This window comes from Pimephales promelas, chromosome 7 (assembly GCF_988280905.1).
Source record: "Pimephales promelas chromosome 7, fPimPro1.hap1.1, whole genome shotgun sequence".
Lineage (NCBI taxonomy): Eukaryota > Metazoa > Chordata > Actinopteri > Cypriniformes > Leuciscidae > Pimephales > Pimephales promelas.
The window spans coordinates 1,923,517-1,941,432 of NC_142775.1; the positions used below are offsets into that span (position 1 = coordinate 1,923,517).

At 44.8% G+C, this 17,916-nt stretch overlaps 2 protein-coding genes across 3 annotated transcripts; both read right to left on the reverse strand.

Annotated features, from left to right (window-relative positions):
- Window positions 1-367: 367 nt before the first annotated feature.
- LOC120470649 (immunoglobulin superfamily member 2) lies at window positions 368-17,916 on the reverse strand. Of its 2 annotated transcripts, XM_089132914.1 has the most exons (7): window positions 17,642-17,916; window positions 13,294-13,662; window positions 12,578-12,994; window positions 10,988-11,026; window positions 2,628-2,675; window positions 2,038-2,466; window positions 368-886 (listed from the first exon to the last, which is right to left on the reverse strand). In XM_089132914.1, exons 1-7 carry the CDS (start codon window positions 17,745-17,747, stop codon window positions 741-743), a joined length of 1,554 nt encoding a protein of 517 aa, XP_088989040.1. In that variant the 5' UTR covers window positions 17,748-17,916; the 3' UTR covers window positions 368-740. The 2 variants fall into 2 exon arrangements, with proteins under 2 accessions (XP_088989040.1, XP_088989041.1); XM_089132915.1 differs by lacking the exon at window positions 10,988-11,026.
- LOC120479052 (uncharacterized) lies at window positions 4,772-9,561 on the reverse strand. Its single transcript, XM_089133533.1, has 2 exons — window positions 5,055-9,561; window positions 4,772-4,938 (listed from the first exon to the last, which is right to left on the reverse strand). Exons 1-2 carry the CDS (start codon window positions 9,550-9,552, stop codon window positions 4,772-4,774), a joined length of 4,665 nt encoding a protein of 1,554 aa, XP_088989659.1. The 5' UTR covers window positions 9,553-9,561.

Consider the following 17,916-nt stretch of genomic DNA (forward strand, 5'->3'; position numbering starts at 1 on the left):
CTTGCGGTCACAATTATTGATGAACATAATCTGACTAAACTGACACACATTCAGTTGAACATGTCATTGGAAACCCATATATATGGTTTCAAAGGGTTCACAAATGTATTCTTGCCTCTGGACTACATTAACGTGAAATATTGACAGTCATAGTTTTTATTCAGACGGCAAGTATTTGGACTTCCCATCCGTTCCACTCGCTGTAAGATGTGTTTATCATTCCCTTCATTATCTAGTGTGATTCCTGATCCTCCACCAGTGTTTGTCTGTTATCTTCTCCAGCTGACTAAACTTCACCTCCCTCATCGCCGATCTCACGTCTGTTCTCCTCCAGATACTGTCTCTCAGTGTGTTTTTAGGACTGTCCTTCGTGTTGTTTCTCGTCCTCTGGCACATGTAGTCTGAATCAGAGTTATTTACAGTAACTTTTGTTCATTTGTGACTCATTTCAATGTTCTCCTTCATGTCTTGTCTTGTCTCTCTGTCCACTATCCTCGGGTTGAGTGAAGTCGTGTCCACCATGTTGAATTTCAGCTTCAGCTTCTCCTTTATTTTGCATAACCTTTGCATTATGTTCAATGGTTTCAAGCTTTGGTCTTTATCAGTCATCTTTGATTTATTTGGCACTTCTTTATCTAGTTTCCTCGTCGAGCTGCCGCTGAGACACAGTTTATTGCAGTGAATACGCTTGTTCGTCTGTGTTACTGCAGCTTTTGTCCCTCAGATATCTCTGGTTCGGGTCAGAGGACATCCTCCTGTTCCTGATTTATCACAACCGTTTCTTCCACATCCGGCTCTGATCCAGAAAGTTCCCTCACTCCCTGGTCTCGGTCAGTTTGGTTTGAAGACGAGTCACTGCTGTTCATCTCCGGGTTAGCTGGTGAATCTGTAACGAAACTGAACAAGATAAGAACATCCACTCATTCATAAACACACAGTCAGATCACATGAGTTGTAGGGGTGTAAAGATATTTGAACCGAACTGAAAAACCGCGATTCGAATCGTGATACTCTAATTGCGTACCGAACACGCCCCGCCCCCTGCTACCCCGGCCCCGCCCCGCCCGGCTCAATGGACCACATGTTATGTACAGTACACAACGAATTCAGGTTTGTAGCCTAAACACCATTAACACCAAATAACAAGCTCTGTGTTTGTTACTTTCGATAATAAACCAGGTGTAATCTTTCCAATTCTGTCTATTTGATCGCGAAATTAAAACAATAAATGGCGTTTTGGCGCTCATTGATGTGGCGTGACAGATCGCTGTAGGCTTACTAGCTCCTCATGTCAAGCGGCAGCGCGGCGCGCGAGTAAACGCGATCATCTCTTCCTCCGTTACTGAATAGACACCTGAAGGTATGTTGAAAGACACAGTATACTTACTGAAAGGCATCATAACTCGTGTAATCAGTGTTTCAGACGTCAATAAAACAGCATAGCTTTAGCTTGTCACTAGCATTATATTTACCTCAGCAGGCAAGTGATTCAGTCCTATAAATGAACACTAAATAAATGCACTATGTTACTTAACCTGTTAATGATATCTTGATTGTTTAAAATATCTTTCATGAAAATGGCAACTGTGTAAATGATTATATTTCAATAACAAATTAGAGTAAAAACACAAGTTAATGCAAAAACTGCCTTATGTTCAGTTTACATGTTTTCATACAATGTGTTGTGTGTTGATTATTATATCTAAAAAATAAATAGCATCTGAATTTAGGTTAAAAGTCTAGGCTACAACCGTTAATGTTATAGAAATGTGCGGCTCCCTATAAGGTTTACGGCATTAGCAGATTTTTTTTTTTCCTTGTGAAATGTTTAATTGTAATTGAATTAATTTAAAGACAAAGACTTTTTTTCATTAAACCACTGTTAAACAAACAAAAAAAAAAAGCAATTTTAGCTTTCTAAACCAAACCGAACCGAGTCGTCAAAACCGTGGGAAAACCGAACCATCAGATGTTTATTGATGTTTATTTCAGAATCAAGTTCTGTTTCTCCAGACAAACATATAATCAGTATTGTACCTGTGTGTCCTCTGTCTTTGGTCTCTTTCTCTCCTGGCGTCTGATTCACCTCACGGTTATCTTCAGTTTTTCTCTCGTTCTGCTGCTCAGGAAACTCCTCCTGTGTCTGCCTGTTCTCCTTCTCCTCTTCTAGTCTCTGTTTATCTCTCTCCTTCTCGGTTTCATCAGTGTTTTCTTCTGCATGTTCGCTGTTCTTCACATTTTTGTCTAGTTCTCCTTTATTTCCACTTTCGGTGTCTTGTTGGCTTGTGTCTGATACAGCAGATTGTGGGCTCTGTTTAAGAGTTTCCTTCAAAGGTTTGTGTCCTTCATTAGTTCCACCTGAACTCTCTTCTTCATTGCCTTGATCCCATTTTTGATCAATAATAGACTTATTTTGAGGGGGAAGTCTGGCGTGACTAGGGAGTGTGGCTTCAGACGAACTTGAACCTGAAGCATTCAAAGACATTAACAGCAGATTCAAGAGTCATTCATTCTCCATGAGAGCCGAGAGTGAGTCTATAGTGCTGTCCAGCGACATGAGCGACGGCCACCACCGCAATATCATGTCATGTCAGTGATAATAATAGTAAATCATTGGGAAGCGGTACCTGGCATAACGCCCTTTTGGTAATTTCTCATCAGGCTATGGCCTTCACCTACATTGATAGAAAACATTTTTATTATACAAAAAGTCTGCTTTGTTTGCGGCAAAAAATCATAATCACAATTATTTTGGTCAGTATTGTAATCACAATTTAACACGATTATGAATTTATTTAATGATAGCAATATACCATGTATATAATAAAATGCAAATAAGTTGTCAATGGTAAAACATTTTTAGCGAAATTCAGCAAATATAGAAATTGAATGATCAAATGTAAATTAAAACACAGCATAGCCTTCACTGTAAGAATTTAACTGGCTTTGATTATTATTTAAGAAACACAAGTCCTTCAGAGATTTTCTCTTTGTCTTTTGTTTGATAACCATTAAGGACACATAAAGCAATAGATTTATTAGGCTGATGTCACTTTAAAGACCGAATGCACAGATCCAGTACACCGATTTACATTACATTTTCTCCAAATTGTTTATGTTTAGTAATAGGGATGTCCCGATCCGATCCACGGCATCGGTATCGCGCCGATACCGGCCCAGAACGCTAGATCGGAGATCGGAGGGGAGAAAAAAATATGAGCGATATCCAGTTTAGCGGCGCAGCCTGTCACGTGATGATTGTTGTGTTTACGCACACGCACTCAGAGAATCACTCTCGCTTTGCGCACGGATTCTAATGTAATCGGATGATTCCACCAACAAAAGCTGCATTTCAGTCTTTTCAGAAATTCATTGGCTATCAGAAAATAGCGTCATTTCATTCTCTATTGCAACTGGATAGATAAACTGTCACTCAAAGAGAGGTAGGTACCGATCTTCACCAGGCACGCTCGTTGGCTGTTGGAGTTTAGAAGACACCCCTAACACTCGCCGATTGGCTAAAATGACCTGTCAATCAATAGTTCATGGGTCAGCGGCCATTTTGACATTCTTTTTTCTCCAATGTTTACGTTTCAACTGTAGACGAATCAATAGTGCTACGTTCACACCGGACGCGAATCGCGCGTCAAATTCGCGCCTGACGCGTCTAGTTTGACGCTTGACCACTAGTGTTAATTCGCGTGTCAAGAGCGAAACTGGCGCGCGTAAAGTTTGAAGCGAAATTTACGCGCGTCAGAATCAAAATCCGTTGGCGGTCATTGTTTTTATGTCGACGGAGCATTCATCAAGAGAGTTACCGCTCTGTATTTACTCTGGATAGCAGAACAGCGGCATGGGGATCATCGTCGCCGTATATTTGTGTCCACCGGACCCTTCGGAGCCGAACCGTTTGGCGAGTTTCACCATTCGCTCGCTCCAGGAGCTGCGCTGGATGACGGCCGCTGTCAGCGGTACTTCCGCCTGTCACGCGCCCAGTTTGATGACCTGTTGTCCCGCATCTGAGCGAGGATCACCCTCGCCCTCATCCATCTAATCTAGCTGTCATTTATTTTTGTTTTGATAATAAATAGAGCCAGCCTTCAAAAGTTATTAACCTGTCCTGTGATTTTTTTTTTCTCTCTCTCACGTCCAGACACGAATTTATGCACATATGTTGATTGTCTTTACAACATAATACTATTTCTAGATATGGAATGAATAACATTCAATACAAAATGAACATGTCTCCATATAGAAATAATGTTTTAAGTGATGAAACATTTGCTTTGTTGTGCATAATCCCACCATGCATTTAGTCATATTAACAAAATAATTTATTGAAGCATCCAGACACTTCACCACGTGAGCAAGCAGCTAGGCTCCTGATTGGTTAACGCGGCGCGAATTCACGCCAAAGTTCAGATTTTTCAACTCGGGCGGCAGACGCGAATTCGCGTCAAACGCGTGAATGCACAACGCTCAATTCACGCCTCATTCGCGCTGCAGGAATTTTTCACGCGCGTAAAGCGTCTTTGCATTGACTTAACATTGAAATCATTCGCGCCTGACGCCCTATTCGCGTCCGGTGTGGACGTAGCATTAGTGTAACAAGGTTCTTACTCAATATATATAGGAAGAAGGAGACAGGGTCGGCGAGACTGGAACTCGAACTGTATTTTATTCTTTCAAACTCAAAACAAAGGTGCGCACACAGCGCGTTCACCGTAGCCTCTGCTACAGCAACTCTCATTCATAAACTCTTTCCACGTCGTTAATGACAGCTTCTCAGTCCACTGGGTATGAGTCCACAGGGAGTTTCAGGTCCCACTCCTTCCCGCTGATTCACAGCTTTCGATTGACAGCCCGAGTTCCAGCCTGTTTCTCTCTCCCCGTCCTTCTCACACTGTGCCCGTTTTAACCGTCTCCCCACACCAATCACTGCAATCAGACACAGGTGTTTATCATTTGTCCTTGATCCACTTACTCACCGCACAGCCCCTTGACTCATCTCTCCGTGCAGACAGTGCGCAAACCACGCCCCCCTCACCACATACCCCCACCGCCCGACTCAGGCCAGGGAACCGTCCGGCCTGCAGCCCCCCCCCCCCCCTTCCTGGAGAGGAAGTCGGCCACCGCCATCTGCGCCCCCGGCCTGTGGACCACCTGAAACTTAAATGGTTGTAAGGCCAGATACCAACGGGTGATCCGCGCGTTGGTATCTTTCATGCGGTGGAGCCACTGCAAGGGAGCGTGGTCCGAACACAGGGTGAACTCCCGTCCCAGGAGGTAGTAGCGGAGGGTGAGGACAGCCCAGCGGATGGCCAAACACTCCTTCTCAATGGTGCTGTACATCGTCTCTCTCTTAGAGAGCTTCCGACTGATGTACAGCACCGGCCGTTCCTCCCCCTCCACCTCCTGGGACAGGACCGCGCCCAAACCCCTATCCGACGCATCTGTCTGCAGGACAAAGGGGAGAGAAAAGTCAGGAGCATATAAAAGCGGTCCTCCGCACAGAGCAGCCTTTATCTGGGTAAAAGCCTGCTGGCACTGCTCCGTCCACTGGACCGTATCTGGCGCGCCCTTTTTAGTCAGATCAGTCAGCGGGCTAGCGAGGTCCGAATAATTGGGAACGAAACGTCTATAATATCCCGCTAGCCCCAGGAACTGTCTAACCTCCTTTTTGGTCTTAGGACTCGGACAGGTTGCAACCGCTGCCGTCTTATCAATTTGGGGACGCACCTGTCCGTGACCCAAGTGGAAGCCCAGATACCTTACTTCTACCCGCCCAATTGCACACTTCCTCGGGTTGGCCGTGAGCCCAGCTCTTCTCAGCGTCTTCAGGACAGCACGCAAATACTGCATATGCCGCTGCCAATCATTGCTATAGATGATAATATCATCCAGATACGCCGCGGCATATGCAGCATTTCTGTCCATCAGCCGCTGAAAAGTTGCCGGTGCCCCGAACAAACCGAACGGAAGCGTGACGAATTGGTGTAACCCGAACGGCGTGGTAAAAGCTGTCTTTTCTTTGGACATTGGAGATAAGGGGATCTGCCAATATCCCTTTGTTAAGTCCAGCGTCGAATAAAAGCGAGCAGAACCAAGCCGATCAAGCAATTCGTCAATCCTCGGCATTGGATAAGCATCAAATTTGGACACCGCGTTCACCTTTCTATAGTCCACACAGAACCGAATCGAGCCGTCAGGTTTTGGAACTAAAACTATCGGGCTGGCCCAGTCACTGTTGGACTCTTCTATTACCCCCAGGTCCAGCATTGTCTCTAATTCGGCCTGAACCGTTTTCTTCTTGTGTTCAGGCAATCGATACGGACGGCAACGTACAACGACCCCCGGATCGGTCTCAACGTGGTGCTGAATGAGATTCGTTCGACCAGGCAGAGGCGAGAACACATCAGAAAACTCCGCTTGTAATCTTTTAATATCAGTGAGCTGTGAGGGCGAGAGATGGTCACCAGATGGAGCCAGAGAGCAGGATTGCGATTTAACACTCGCCTCTGGTCCGAGATCCTCCTCCCCGCTCACCACCGTCGCCAGCATCACTGCCTCAGCCTCAACCCATTTTTTTAGTAGGTTGAGGTGATACGTCTGACGTCCCCCGCCCCTGTCTGTTCGAATTACCTCATAGTTGAGATCACCGACTCGCCGTGTGACCTCAAAGGGCCCTTGCCACTTTGCAAGTAATTTCGAGCTGGACGTGGGGAGTAATACAAGCACTTTATCTCCCGGTGAAAATTGACGGAGTTTAGTTCCCCTATTGTACTGCTGTTTCTGTCTGTTCTGAGCCTGTAACAAATTCTCCAAGGATAGCCGCCCCAGTGTGTGGAGTTTTGTTCTCAGGTCCAGGACATACTGAATTTCGTTCTTACTAGCCGACGGTCCGTCCTCCCAAGTCTCCCTCAGTACGTCTAACACCCCACGAGGTTGACGACCGAAGAGAAGCTCGAAGGGGGAAAACCCCGTGGAGGCTTGGGGGACCTCTCGCACAGCAAACAATAGGGGTTCTAACCACTTATCCCAATTTTTGGCGTCTTCGTGAACGAACTTACGAATCATGGTTTTTAACGTGCGATTAAAGCGTTCGACCAGACCATCCGTTTGTGGGTGATAGACGCTGGTGCGAATCGATTTAACGCCCAATAATTCATAAAGTTCGCGAACCGTCCGTGACATAAACGCCGTGCCTTGATCGGTGAGGATCTCCTTAGGGATCCCCACCCGGGAGATTAATGAGAAGAGCGCGCTTGCCACACTCTTAGCCGAGATGTTGCGAAGCGGCACTGCCTCCGGGTATCGTGTTGCGTAATCCACCAAGACTAACGCAAAACGATGCCCCCGTGCTGACCGTTCTAATGGCCCGACGAGGTCCATGCCAATTCGTTCGAAGGGGACCTGCATCAGTGGAAGGGGGCACAAGGGTGCTTTTGGACTGGCCGGTGGATTCACCAACTGACATTCACGACAAGACGCGCACCACCTGCGCACATTCTCGTGAATGCCCGGCCAAAAGAATCGGGCCATGAGACGGTTTAGTGTCGCCTTTTGTCCTAAATGTCCGGCCATCGGATTACAGTGAGCCGCCTGGAAAAGCATTTCCCGGCGGCTCCTTGGCACTAATAACTGGGTTGTATCTTCCTTTGTCTGGGCGTCTTGGGTCACCCGATACAACCTATCTTTAATTATGCAAAAGTAGGGATACGAGAGCGGTTGGTCCGGGTGGAGTAGCTGTCCGTCGATGGAACGGACCGAATCAAACGCGTGTTTGAGCGTTTCATCCTGGGACTGCTCTAGGGGAAAATCATCGCGCTCAGAGAGGAGATTTCTCTCTAAAGCTCTCTCTTCCCCTACAGCAGCACCCAGAGGTCCCGGTACAGCCTCCCCCACCTGCACCACCGCTGTCTTCCCCTGCTGCTTCGTTCTCCAAGAAGCATCCGCACATAAAATCCCCAATAGATTCGCAAAACCTGGCCAATCAGTTCCCAGAATTAGCGGATGCTGGAGGCGCGGATTAACTGCCGCCTCCACGTTATGCTTTTGTCCCCGAAATAGAATCGCGACGGACATTAACGGATAATTTGCCACCTCCCCGTGCACACACCGAACCCTAACCAAGCGGCTGTTATCCAATGCCCCGGACCGAATCAGGCTTTGATGAATAGAGGTCTGGTTACATCCCGAATCCACCAAAGCCTGATAGGTACCCCCCTTTATACTCACAGGTATCTGGTACAAGCCCGCTTGATCGGGGGCGGCCGTTGGCGCGTCGGGGATCCGGACCAGTGTCCCCACCTCCATCACGGGACACCGGTCGATAAAATGGCCCGGGTCCCCACAGCGCCAACAGGCCGGCCCAGGCTTTACCGCTGCCCCAGCGGCGGGAAGGGGAACAAGGGATTGCCGTGAGGAGAGGGTTGTCCCCGGAACCAGGGTGGACGTGTCCCCCGCTGTTGGCCCCCGCGGACCCGTTCTCCCCGCGGAAGCGCTATCCGTTGGCCAGCCAGACTTCCACCGCGGCGCTGGGCGGGGCACCAGGCCCCCTCGAGACCTGGGAGCGGGGAGAGGTTTAGGAGAGAGAGAGGCGGAGAGAGAGAGAGGGAGAGAGGGAGAGAGAGAGACTGATGGGAGGGTTTCGCCGACCCCTGAGCACGCCACCATGTGATCCTCCGCCAGTTGAATGGCCTGGTCTAGCGACGTCGGGCGGTGGCACTGGACCCATTGGGCAGTCCTCTTCGGGAGCTTTCCCACGAACTGCTCCAGTACCACGTGATCGATCATTTTCTCGACGTCGCTACCCTCGGCCGTCAGCCATTTTCGGCAGGAGTCCCGGAGCTGTTGTGCCATCACGAAGGGCCGGCCGGACTCTTCCAAGGTCAGGGATCTGAAGCGTTGTCGATGCTGTTCGGGGGTCCGGCCGACCCGCTGAAGGATGGCACGCTTCAGGTCGTCATAGGCCAGGAGATTCGCGACTGGCAGCTGGTGGGCGGCGATCTGCGACTCACCGGACAACAGCGGGATGAGTCGCAACGGCCAGTCTTCTTTGGGCCACTCCCGGGCCTCGGCCGCCTTCTCGAAAAGGTCCAGGAACGCCTCCGGGTCGTCCTGTGGACCCATCTTCCCGAGGGTCAATGGTGTGGCCGAGGCTGCAGCTGGTGGGGGAGTGGCCGGAATCCCCTGGCCGATACAGCTCCGGAACAACTCGCGGTCTTGCTGCTGGCCTTGGAGGAGCGCCTGGAAGCGCTGGTCCTGTTCCTCCTTCATGCTCAGCAGGGCTTGATGTTGATCGCGCTGAAGAGCCGCGAGTGACTGGATGATCTCCGAAAATGGCGATCCTGACGGGCTCTGCATGGCGGTGGCCGACTCCTTCTTCCCGGGTTTCGGCACCAGTGTAACAAGGTTCTTACTCAATATATATAGGAAGAAGGAGACAGGGTCGGCGAGACTGGAACTCGAACTGTATTTTATTCTTTCAAACTCAAAACAAAGGTGCGCACACAGCGCGTTCACCGTAGCCTCTGCTACAGCAACTCTCATTCATAAACTCTTTCCACGTCGTTAATGACAGCTTCTCAGTCCACTGGGTATGAGTCCACAGGGAGTTTCAGGTCCCACTCCTTCCCGCTGATTCACAGCTTTCGATTGACAGCCCGAGTTCCAGCCTGTTTCTCTCTCCCCGTCCTTCTCACACTGTGCCCGTTTTAACCGTCTCCCCACACCAATCACTGCAATCAGACACAGGTGTTTATCATTTGTCCTTGATCCACTTACTCACCGCACAGCCCCTTGACTCATCTCTCCGTGCAGACAGTGCGCAAACCACGCCCCCCTCACCACAATTAGTGCGTCGAAGTTGTGATAACGCTGTCGGCTAACGCGAAATGCTACTATTTACATTCCATGGATGTTTATTCATATATACAATTGTTTTGGACTAAAAACTTCTTCAAATTGGATTGTATGGACGCTTTACAGTGAAACCAAACCATTTTTGTTGGAATGTGGACTAACAGATGGCTAATTGGTGAGTTTCTTCCAGTTTGTGTTGGTTTGTTTTGGCTGTTGGTGGTCTGACAAAGAGACAGATTGTGCCCGCTGTGTTGATTGTATTTTGTTGAATTGTATTTCTCAGCTTTCCAAAGATATGTATTATGTTTACTTTTGTGTTTGTTTTGTTTTGTCTTTCACAAAGTTAAACCTATAAACCACCCCGTGGGCCGTATACGGCACGTCGGACCACGAAAAAAAAAATATCGGACTAATATTGGTATCGGCAAAAGCCAAAGGTGCGGCATCGGTATCGGAAGTGAAAGAGTGGTATCGGGACATCCCTATTTAGTAACTGAACCGACTGTTTACTTGTTAAGTCTGGCATTTTGACGGTTGTTGACTGTCCGTGTTCTGCTCCGTTTCGGAGCGCGTGCACTGAACATTTTCTTTCACGCTTTTGATAACTTTTTTTTAATTCTGCATGATTTGACTCATTTGCACATTAAGTTTGAACTGTTAAGGAGGAACGAAAGCGCACCACTGGAAAGGAATGAGGCGAAATAATAGTTTTATCTCGATTATTGTATTTTCATAATTGTTGAAAGCCAAAATCGAAATTCAAGCGAGCTCATGCTATATTAACTCTATATTCGAGTGAATTGACTGCAGTGTAAATAACATGAACAATAGAGCTATAGAGATCCTGAAGACCTTGATGAACTCTGCAGGACTGAACTAGCCTACCCCTGATTTAGTCAAACCCATGCTTAGAGTTTCAGATCTTTGTCCCTTTAAAATCAATGGTTTAACTATCTTCCATAAAGTTTTTTTGTTAATGACTGACTCTTTTGTAAATTAAATATTTTTTCTTTATTTTTTAAGTCAAACTGGATGTTCAAAGGAAAAAAATATCAATACTTTTCAAGGAAGATAATTAATTATTTTTTATTCCAGCACTTTCCCGTATAAACCCTGATCTTACCATTTTCAGGGTCCATTTTCTTCAAGCCAGAATGTCTTGCTGCTCATCCATGTACAAGACAAAACAGAAAATTGTGTTAATCTTTGTAATATAAAGAAGTATTTTTAGGGTGAAGTGTTGAATACTTTTTCATGGCACTTACATTTTTCTTTACGTCTGTATAAGTATACTCTAGGGGTGGGGAAAAAAATCGATTCTCGATGCATCGCGATGCGGACGATCCTGAATCGATTCACAAATGTCAAAAAATCGATTTCAAAAATTTTTTTTTTGATATGTATTTATAATAACGTAATATTGACGGAACGCGAAAGACGGAACTCTGAAGCGCGGAAGTGGCGGGACCGTCTGTGGCGTGCACATAACAGAGACCCGATGGAACGCGAGATCCAAACACTTTCCTTGTTAGGTTAAAAGCTGACGTGTGGAAATATTTTGGCTTCTGAAGTTGAAGGGGGAAAGGAGCTGGACAAGAGCCGCACTAGTTGTACGCTTTGTGGAATAAAACCAACGACGGAAACACGACAAATATGATAAGCCATATGACACCTTTCCAGCCAGAGGAGGAAAAACACTCGGCTGCACCAGTCGTTATATTATTTATTTACTACAAGTATGCTAGTTCAAGCACACATTTATTTTCCTGGTCGTTCTTTGTTAATAAAATATATTGTGCATTAATTCTTTATGGGTCATTAATTTGTACTTTTAAAGCAAATTATTTATAGTCGCACACAAAAGATTCAGATAATCGATTTGTAACATTATAAATGTCTTGTACTTTAACTTTTGATCAACTTAATTTATCCTTGATGAATAAAAGTATAGATTTCTTTTGCCCAAAAAAATTAATAAAAATTCTTACCAACTCCAAACATTTGAACGGTATTGTTTAATGTTACAAAAGCTTTCTATTTCAGATAAATGCTGTTCTATTGAATTTCTAGGTGATTCTCTGAATCGGGTGCCCTTCAAGTCCCCCAAACTTGCTTCAAATATTTTCAATTGAAGGAAATCACAAAATACATTTTAATGCTGTCAATTAATAGAACCAGGTGCATTTGCATTATAATGCAACAAAATTGCTTTTGAAAAAAAATGTAAAGTTAATAAATGTAAAGATAATGAGTTGCCTAAGTAGTAGATAACAAGCATGTTTGCATGTCCCCACTAACCATCATTATATTTTCAATGAATATCAAACAAATAAAAGGTGCAATTAATACCAAAATGTTGCTGCTGCTAATATATTCATATGTTGATCTAGTGTATTTTCGTTTACTGTTGTGAAATGGAAAATCAATAATCGGTAATCGAGAATCGTTAATAATCGAAAATCGACTGTAATCTAATCGGGACTTCAATAATCGTAATCGAATCGGGAAATCAGACAGATTAACCACCCCTAGTATACTCCCAGTAGAATAAGCAGGATGAGGAGAAGTATTGGTATTATTATGACTGGAACCAGCACAGCTACTTATGAAAGACAGGAGAAAGCATGAGATGTACAAGGTTCTCTTACACAGTTACACAATTTCATAACTACGTGTAAAGTCTGGGAAGTTTAAGTCTAAATGTAAATCTTACCAATTTGTTTGACCTCCACATTACATGCTGTGCTGTTTTTGTGGGCAATCTTTGTCCAGGAACGGTCTGGGTCTTGGATCCACTCACTGGCTCTGCAGTAGATGTTCCCCTGGTCAGACTGCTGCACTTGCGACATCTTCAGTCTGTAGGTTGTGTCCTCCACCTTATCCATGCTGATAAGACCTGCGTGGTAGCGATCCTCAAATCCAGCTCCTGGCTTTACAGTCAGATCTTTGTCCAGAGTGATGATTGGTCGGGGGTTCTCATCGGCTCCACTGTGGAGAAACCAGCTGACCGACAGATGGGTGTGCTGATAAGTCTCGCTGGAGACCTGGCACTCAAGCTGAAGAGGATCACCTTCAGACAAGCTCTGAGAGGAAGAGCCAGAGTACAATGCCTTCAAGGTATCCTCAATCACTGTGGATTTTGTATTGAAAACATTAACAACAACGAGTGGTTGACCAATATGTGTTTGTCAATGAAAATACCAATATCTAGTGAGTAACTGATGGCTGATATAATAGTGATTCAAATAAAAAAAATATATCCAACTTTAGCTTATAGCTGATCATCTTCTGTTGGGATGAATGGAAATGTTGATGGGTGCTAACAGATGGATTTCTCTAGATATAGATCTGCCTATGACCTCAATAATCTCAAATTGGCCAAATCATCTGATTAATCACCAAAACACTCAAGATAAAGAAATATCTTACCATTGAGTTTTGTTTCTGCTTCATAACTTCCAAAATATATGGGATCAGTGTTTGGAGTTTCACAGAAGATATCACCCGCATCCCCTTCAAGCAATTGTTTGATCCTCAAGAGAACTGAAGATCCTGACAACCTCTCAATCTCAATATCTTTTTCCCTTACTCTTTTGGAGAATCCTGCATAGGCAAAGTCTGTCTCTGTAGTACTGATGATATTTATAGGCATGTTTGATTTCATGAGCTTAAATTCAAAATCCTGCTGAGATGGGCCTTTAAATCCACTAACATTACAGGATATGGAGATGGGATATCCTTTCACTCTATAGAGAGGACCTTCCTGGATCTGGACCAGACGCTGACCGTAGCACAGATCTGTGTGGAGACATGCATTAGACAGGCAAATTGTTAGGAAGACTTGTTAAGTAGCATCCATTAAATAAACTGAAATGTGCAGTGACAATAAATGTGATGAGATGAACAGGACTGCACAAACAAGTCTCTTTTTGATGTGGTAGTCCAAAAACTGCCCAAATGCTGGATTATGCTGTCAGGGTTCTGTCACTTCTGTCTAATCTATTTCTTGGTTTTGTGACAGAGTCCTGACGCTCCTGTTTTGTCTTGTCTGTGTGCCTTGTTTTGTGTGCTCTGTAGCACACAGCTTGTGTTTTACACTAGCTATGTGCTTTCTTGTTGTCTCGTTTTGTGGTATTTGTTTTACTGGCCAGGTGTTTCCTTGTGCCATGTGCTCTCCTGTCAATTTGTCTTGCCCCGCCCATCTTGTTACCTGATTATTGGTTCATTTGCCCCACCTGTCCTCCCTCATTACCTGCTTTGTTTGCTCTCCCTATTTATTCTCCCTGTGTTTGCAGTCCTGTGCCGGTTTGTTGTTGGAAGTACACTGTGTTTCTCTCAAGCCAAGCCAAGCCAAGCCAAGCCAAGCCAAGCCAGTTTTTTTATTTATTTTTTATTTAGTTTTCCCTGCAATTGAGTTCTTGCTTCATCCCTCACCGCAACCCTGACATTTCACAGACAGCTGAAAGTAACAATACACCCCTCCTCCACCCTTTGACATAAATAAATGTGACTTGACTAATGCTTTAAACCAGGGTTTCTCAAACTCGGTCCTGGAGGGCCGCTGTCCTGCAGAGTTTAGCTCCAACCCTGATCAAGGAGCTTGAGAAACCCTGCTTTAAACAATACAGATTGTTTCAAAGCAGCTTTGCAGAGATAACAGGAAAATGATTCAATGATGCAAACAGAGTTAATTTCTTCCCCCATTGATGCTCGAGGTGGTGGGCTGGAGTGAGTTGCTGGGGTTTTGGAGTAACTCGCTGCCCGCCGCCTGGGTTCTGGAGGGGCGGCTGCCATCCGAGAGAGAGCAGAGGAGTCAGAGGGCCTTCTACCGAGGGCTATCCAGTTCCACCCCAAGGCATTGCGAAGGAGTTCAACCAGTTGGTGGAGGACTGGATAGCAGTATGTTTTGGGAACCAGACCAAGAATATTTTTCCGCTCTCTTGTCTCTCTCTCCTCATGCTTCCATATATTTTTCTCTCATCTCATCTGTCCTTACCCCGCCGGACGAGGCCCAGAGCCATGGGAACGGAGAGAGTGTTAATGAGTATCACCTGCATGCAGCACCAGTCTCAAGTTCTCACGTACCCCTTTTCCACCAACAAGAACCAGGTGCTGGTTCAGAGCAAGAGCAAGTGCCGAATTGGAGTTTAAAAAATGGCGGTCACAAGTTTCTATTCGTCTTGTTGGTCACAGTAACCCCGCCCCCAGCCGCTGACGTAAGCGGTTCTTTTAGACCAGCAATGATTTGGTGCTACTTAAAAACCACTTTTACTGGTTCGGAGCTATTGCTTTGGTGGCCGATTTGAAACTAGGCTCTGGCTCCGAACCATCACCAGCTCTGCCTTGGTGGAAAAGGGGTAACGGAGGAGTTTCAGAAGCATAGGAGCAACGACAGTGAAGGATGATAGAGGATCAGGCTTGGAGCATTTACTTTTGTTTTATGTTTGTTTATTTGGGATATCAAAGTTATTGAATGTTCATTGGTTTCTGCCTCCTTCTTCCCTGAATAAAAGTACAGACTTCGGTACCAAGTCGTGCTGAAATTTGAAAAATATAACGCGTTGAGCGGTATTGAAAACCCCTATGATTGCCAATTGTTCTCATTGGATATATCTGTGATTGGCTACAATGATCAACATACGGGAGAGATTGAGAGTACACGGAAGTGTTTGAAATAGTTTTGAAAGCCAGAGCAGAAGCTTTTGAAAGCACAAGCAAGCGTCTATCAGCAGAACGGTCCGGTAATAGATGCCTGATTTCAAACGCTCCCATGTGTATCTGTGTAAGCGTTCGCTGAAGAGCGTCATTGAAGTATAGTACCGACTTGATATCGAAGTCGGTACTTTTGAAAACACTACTTTTGCAAAGGAGAAAATTTACTTTGACTTTGAGGGGACAAAGCAAAACAGAACTTGAGCATCAACCACACAAACCATTAATACTTTTTCATATACTGTTTACTTTCATTGTATAACTGTTCTGAAATTTGAAAAATATAACGCGTTGAGCGGTATTGAAAACCCCTATGATTGCCAATTGTTCTCATTGGATATATCTGTGATTGGCTACAATGATCAACATACGGGAGAGATTGAGAGTACACGGAAGTGTTTGAAATAGTTTTGAAAGCCAGAGCAGAAGCTTTTGAAAGCACAAGCAAGCGTCTATCAGCAGAACGGTCCGGTAATAGATGCCTGATTTCAAACGCTCCCATGTGTATCTGTGTAAGCGTTCGCTGAAGAGCGTCATTGAAGTATAGTACCGACTTGATATCGAAGTCGGTACTTTTGAAAACACTACTTTTGCAAAGGAGAAAATTTACTTTGACTTTGAGGGGACAAAGCAAAACAGAACTTGAGCATCAACCACACAAACCATTAATACTTTTTCATATACTGTTTACTTTCATTGTATAACTGTTCTATCTAATAACATATTAGACAAGACTGTTAAACAGATCAAAAACTAATGAAGATTATGAGCTCAGGCTCTGGCGTCCTCAGTGTCATCAAGCGTGGCTATTATCACTTTCAGAGTTCCTCCTACTAGCGGTGCGAATGCAACCAGGAAAACCGCCCTAGGGAAACCACTAGTTCTCGGGGAACAACCCTGGTGGCGAGTTCCTTTATCTAAGTTCCCAATACTACCTGGTGCAAAAGCCCCTATTGATGATATCTAGGTGAAAGAGTCTCTGTGTTTGCATTTATCTGACCTCTGTGACGTAAGGCGGCTAGCAGATGGTGGTGTAGCCAGTCTGTCTGCTTACTGAACTGGCCCGACAACCCAGACATTGAGTTAAGGGTGTGGGCTTTTTGCATCCCTTCCAGGAGAGAGCAGTGCATCGATGCATTTCTTTGGTGTAATACATTAATGTTATTTAATCCAAGTTTTTACTGTTGCCAGTGCCAGTCAGAATCGGTCATTTTGCATGATGATTTTTTATTATTATTATAGTGAAAGTAATTACTTTAGATGTTAAAATATGTTGTCAGAACTCTGTACTTTGTTTATGTACTGGTTATAGGGAGTCATTTACATCTTTTGGCTATCAGAAACGGCAGTCTGAGGTTTGAAGCCCAGCACAAGCTCAGAATCCGCCACTCATTGACCTGAAAACCTGCACCATTTCCGTAGAAAAGGGATAATTATGGAAGCTTGTTTCCGCCATGAAATAATTTATTTTTTAAAGATAATTACAACTTTTAACCTCACAATCTGGCTTTTTTAAGCTTGCAATTCTGAGTTATAAAGTTTAATTCTGAGGGGGAAAAGTAATCTCAGAATTCTGACATTTTGTCACAGTTGTGAGTTTATACAATTATGACTTTAAAACACTCAAATGTGCGTTGAAATCACGCATTTGTAATAGCCAATTATATCTATCAAAATAAACAGAAAATAGTACAAACTTTGCAAAAGTGATCGTTTTGAACAAGTAAACCTTAGACATTATTAAAAACATATTATTTGCATCAACAATGTGTTTCATAAACCCCGTGTGTCGGTTAAAGGTCCTCCCTGAAACCTACATGTATAAGACTTTTAAATAAAACAAAACACTTTTATGATTTATTTCCAAAATGTATTTGCCTACCAATGTTCAATAGGCTACTTTTTCCCGCAATCATTGCCTATAAGATAGTAACTAGTGAAAGAAGGTGTGCCTTAGCCCTGTTGTCACACTACACCTGGGCAAAGCCGTCTCTAGAAGTTAAGGATAAATTCAGTGTATATATTTGTAAGTTTGCATGTATAATGAGGTGGTGTTCAGTCTTACCCCCCTGCAGGAGTCCTGTGAGACACAGCAACAGCGTCAGGTGCCACAGCCGGCACCCGAAGTCCAACATCCTTAAACTGATCGATCCTTTCGCTTTCTCCCTCATCTCGTCAGTTCAGGTTAACACAGGTGAGGTCAGGCCCGGTTCTGCGAGAGCAGCATAACTCAAACCCTCAGGAAGGTGATACTGTAATAATATAATGGCGAAACAGGTCTGGGAAACGCTTCCGTGTGTATTTGTGTTTGCGCTCAGGACTGGACTGGAGATCCTCATC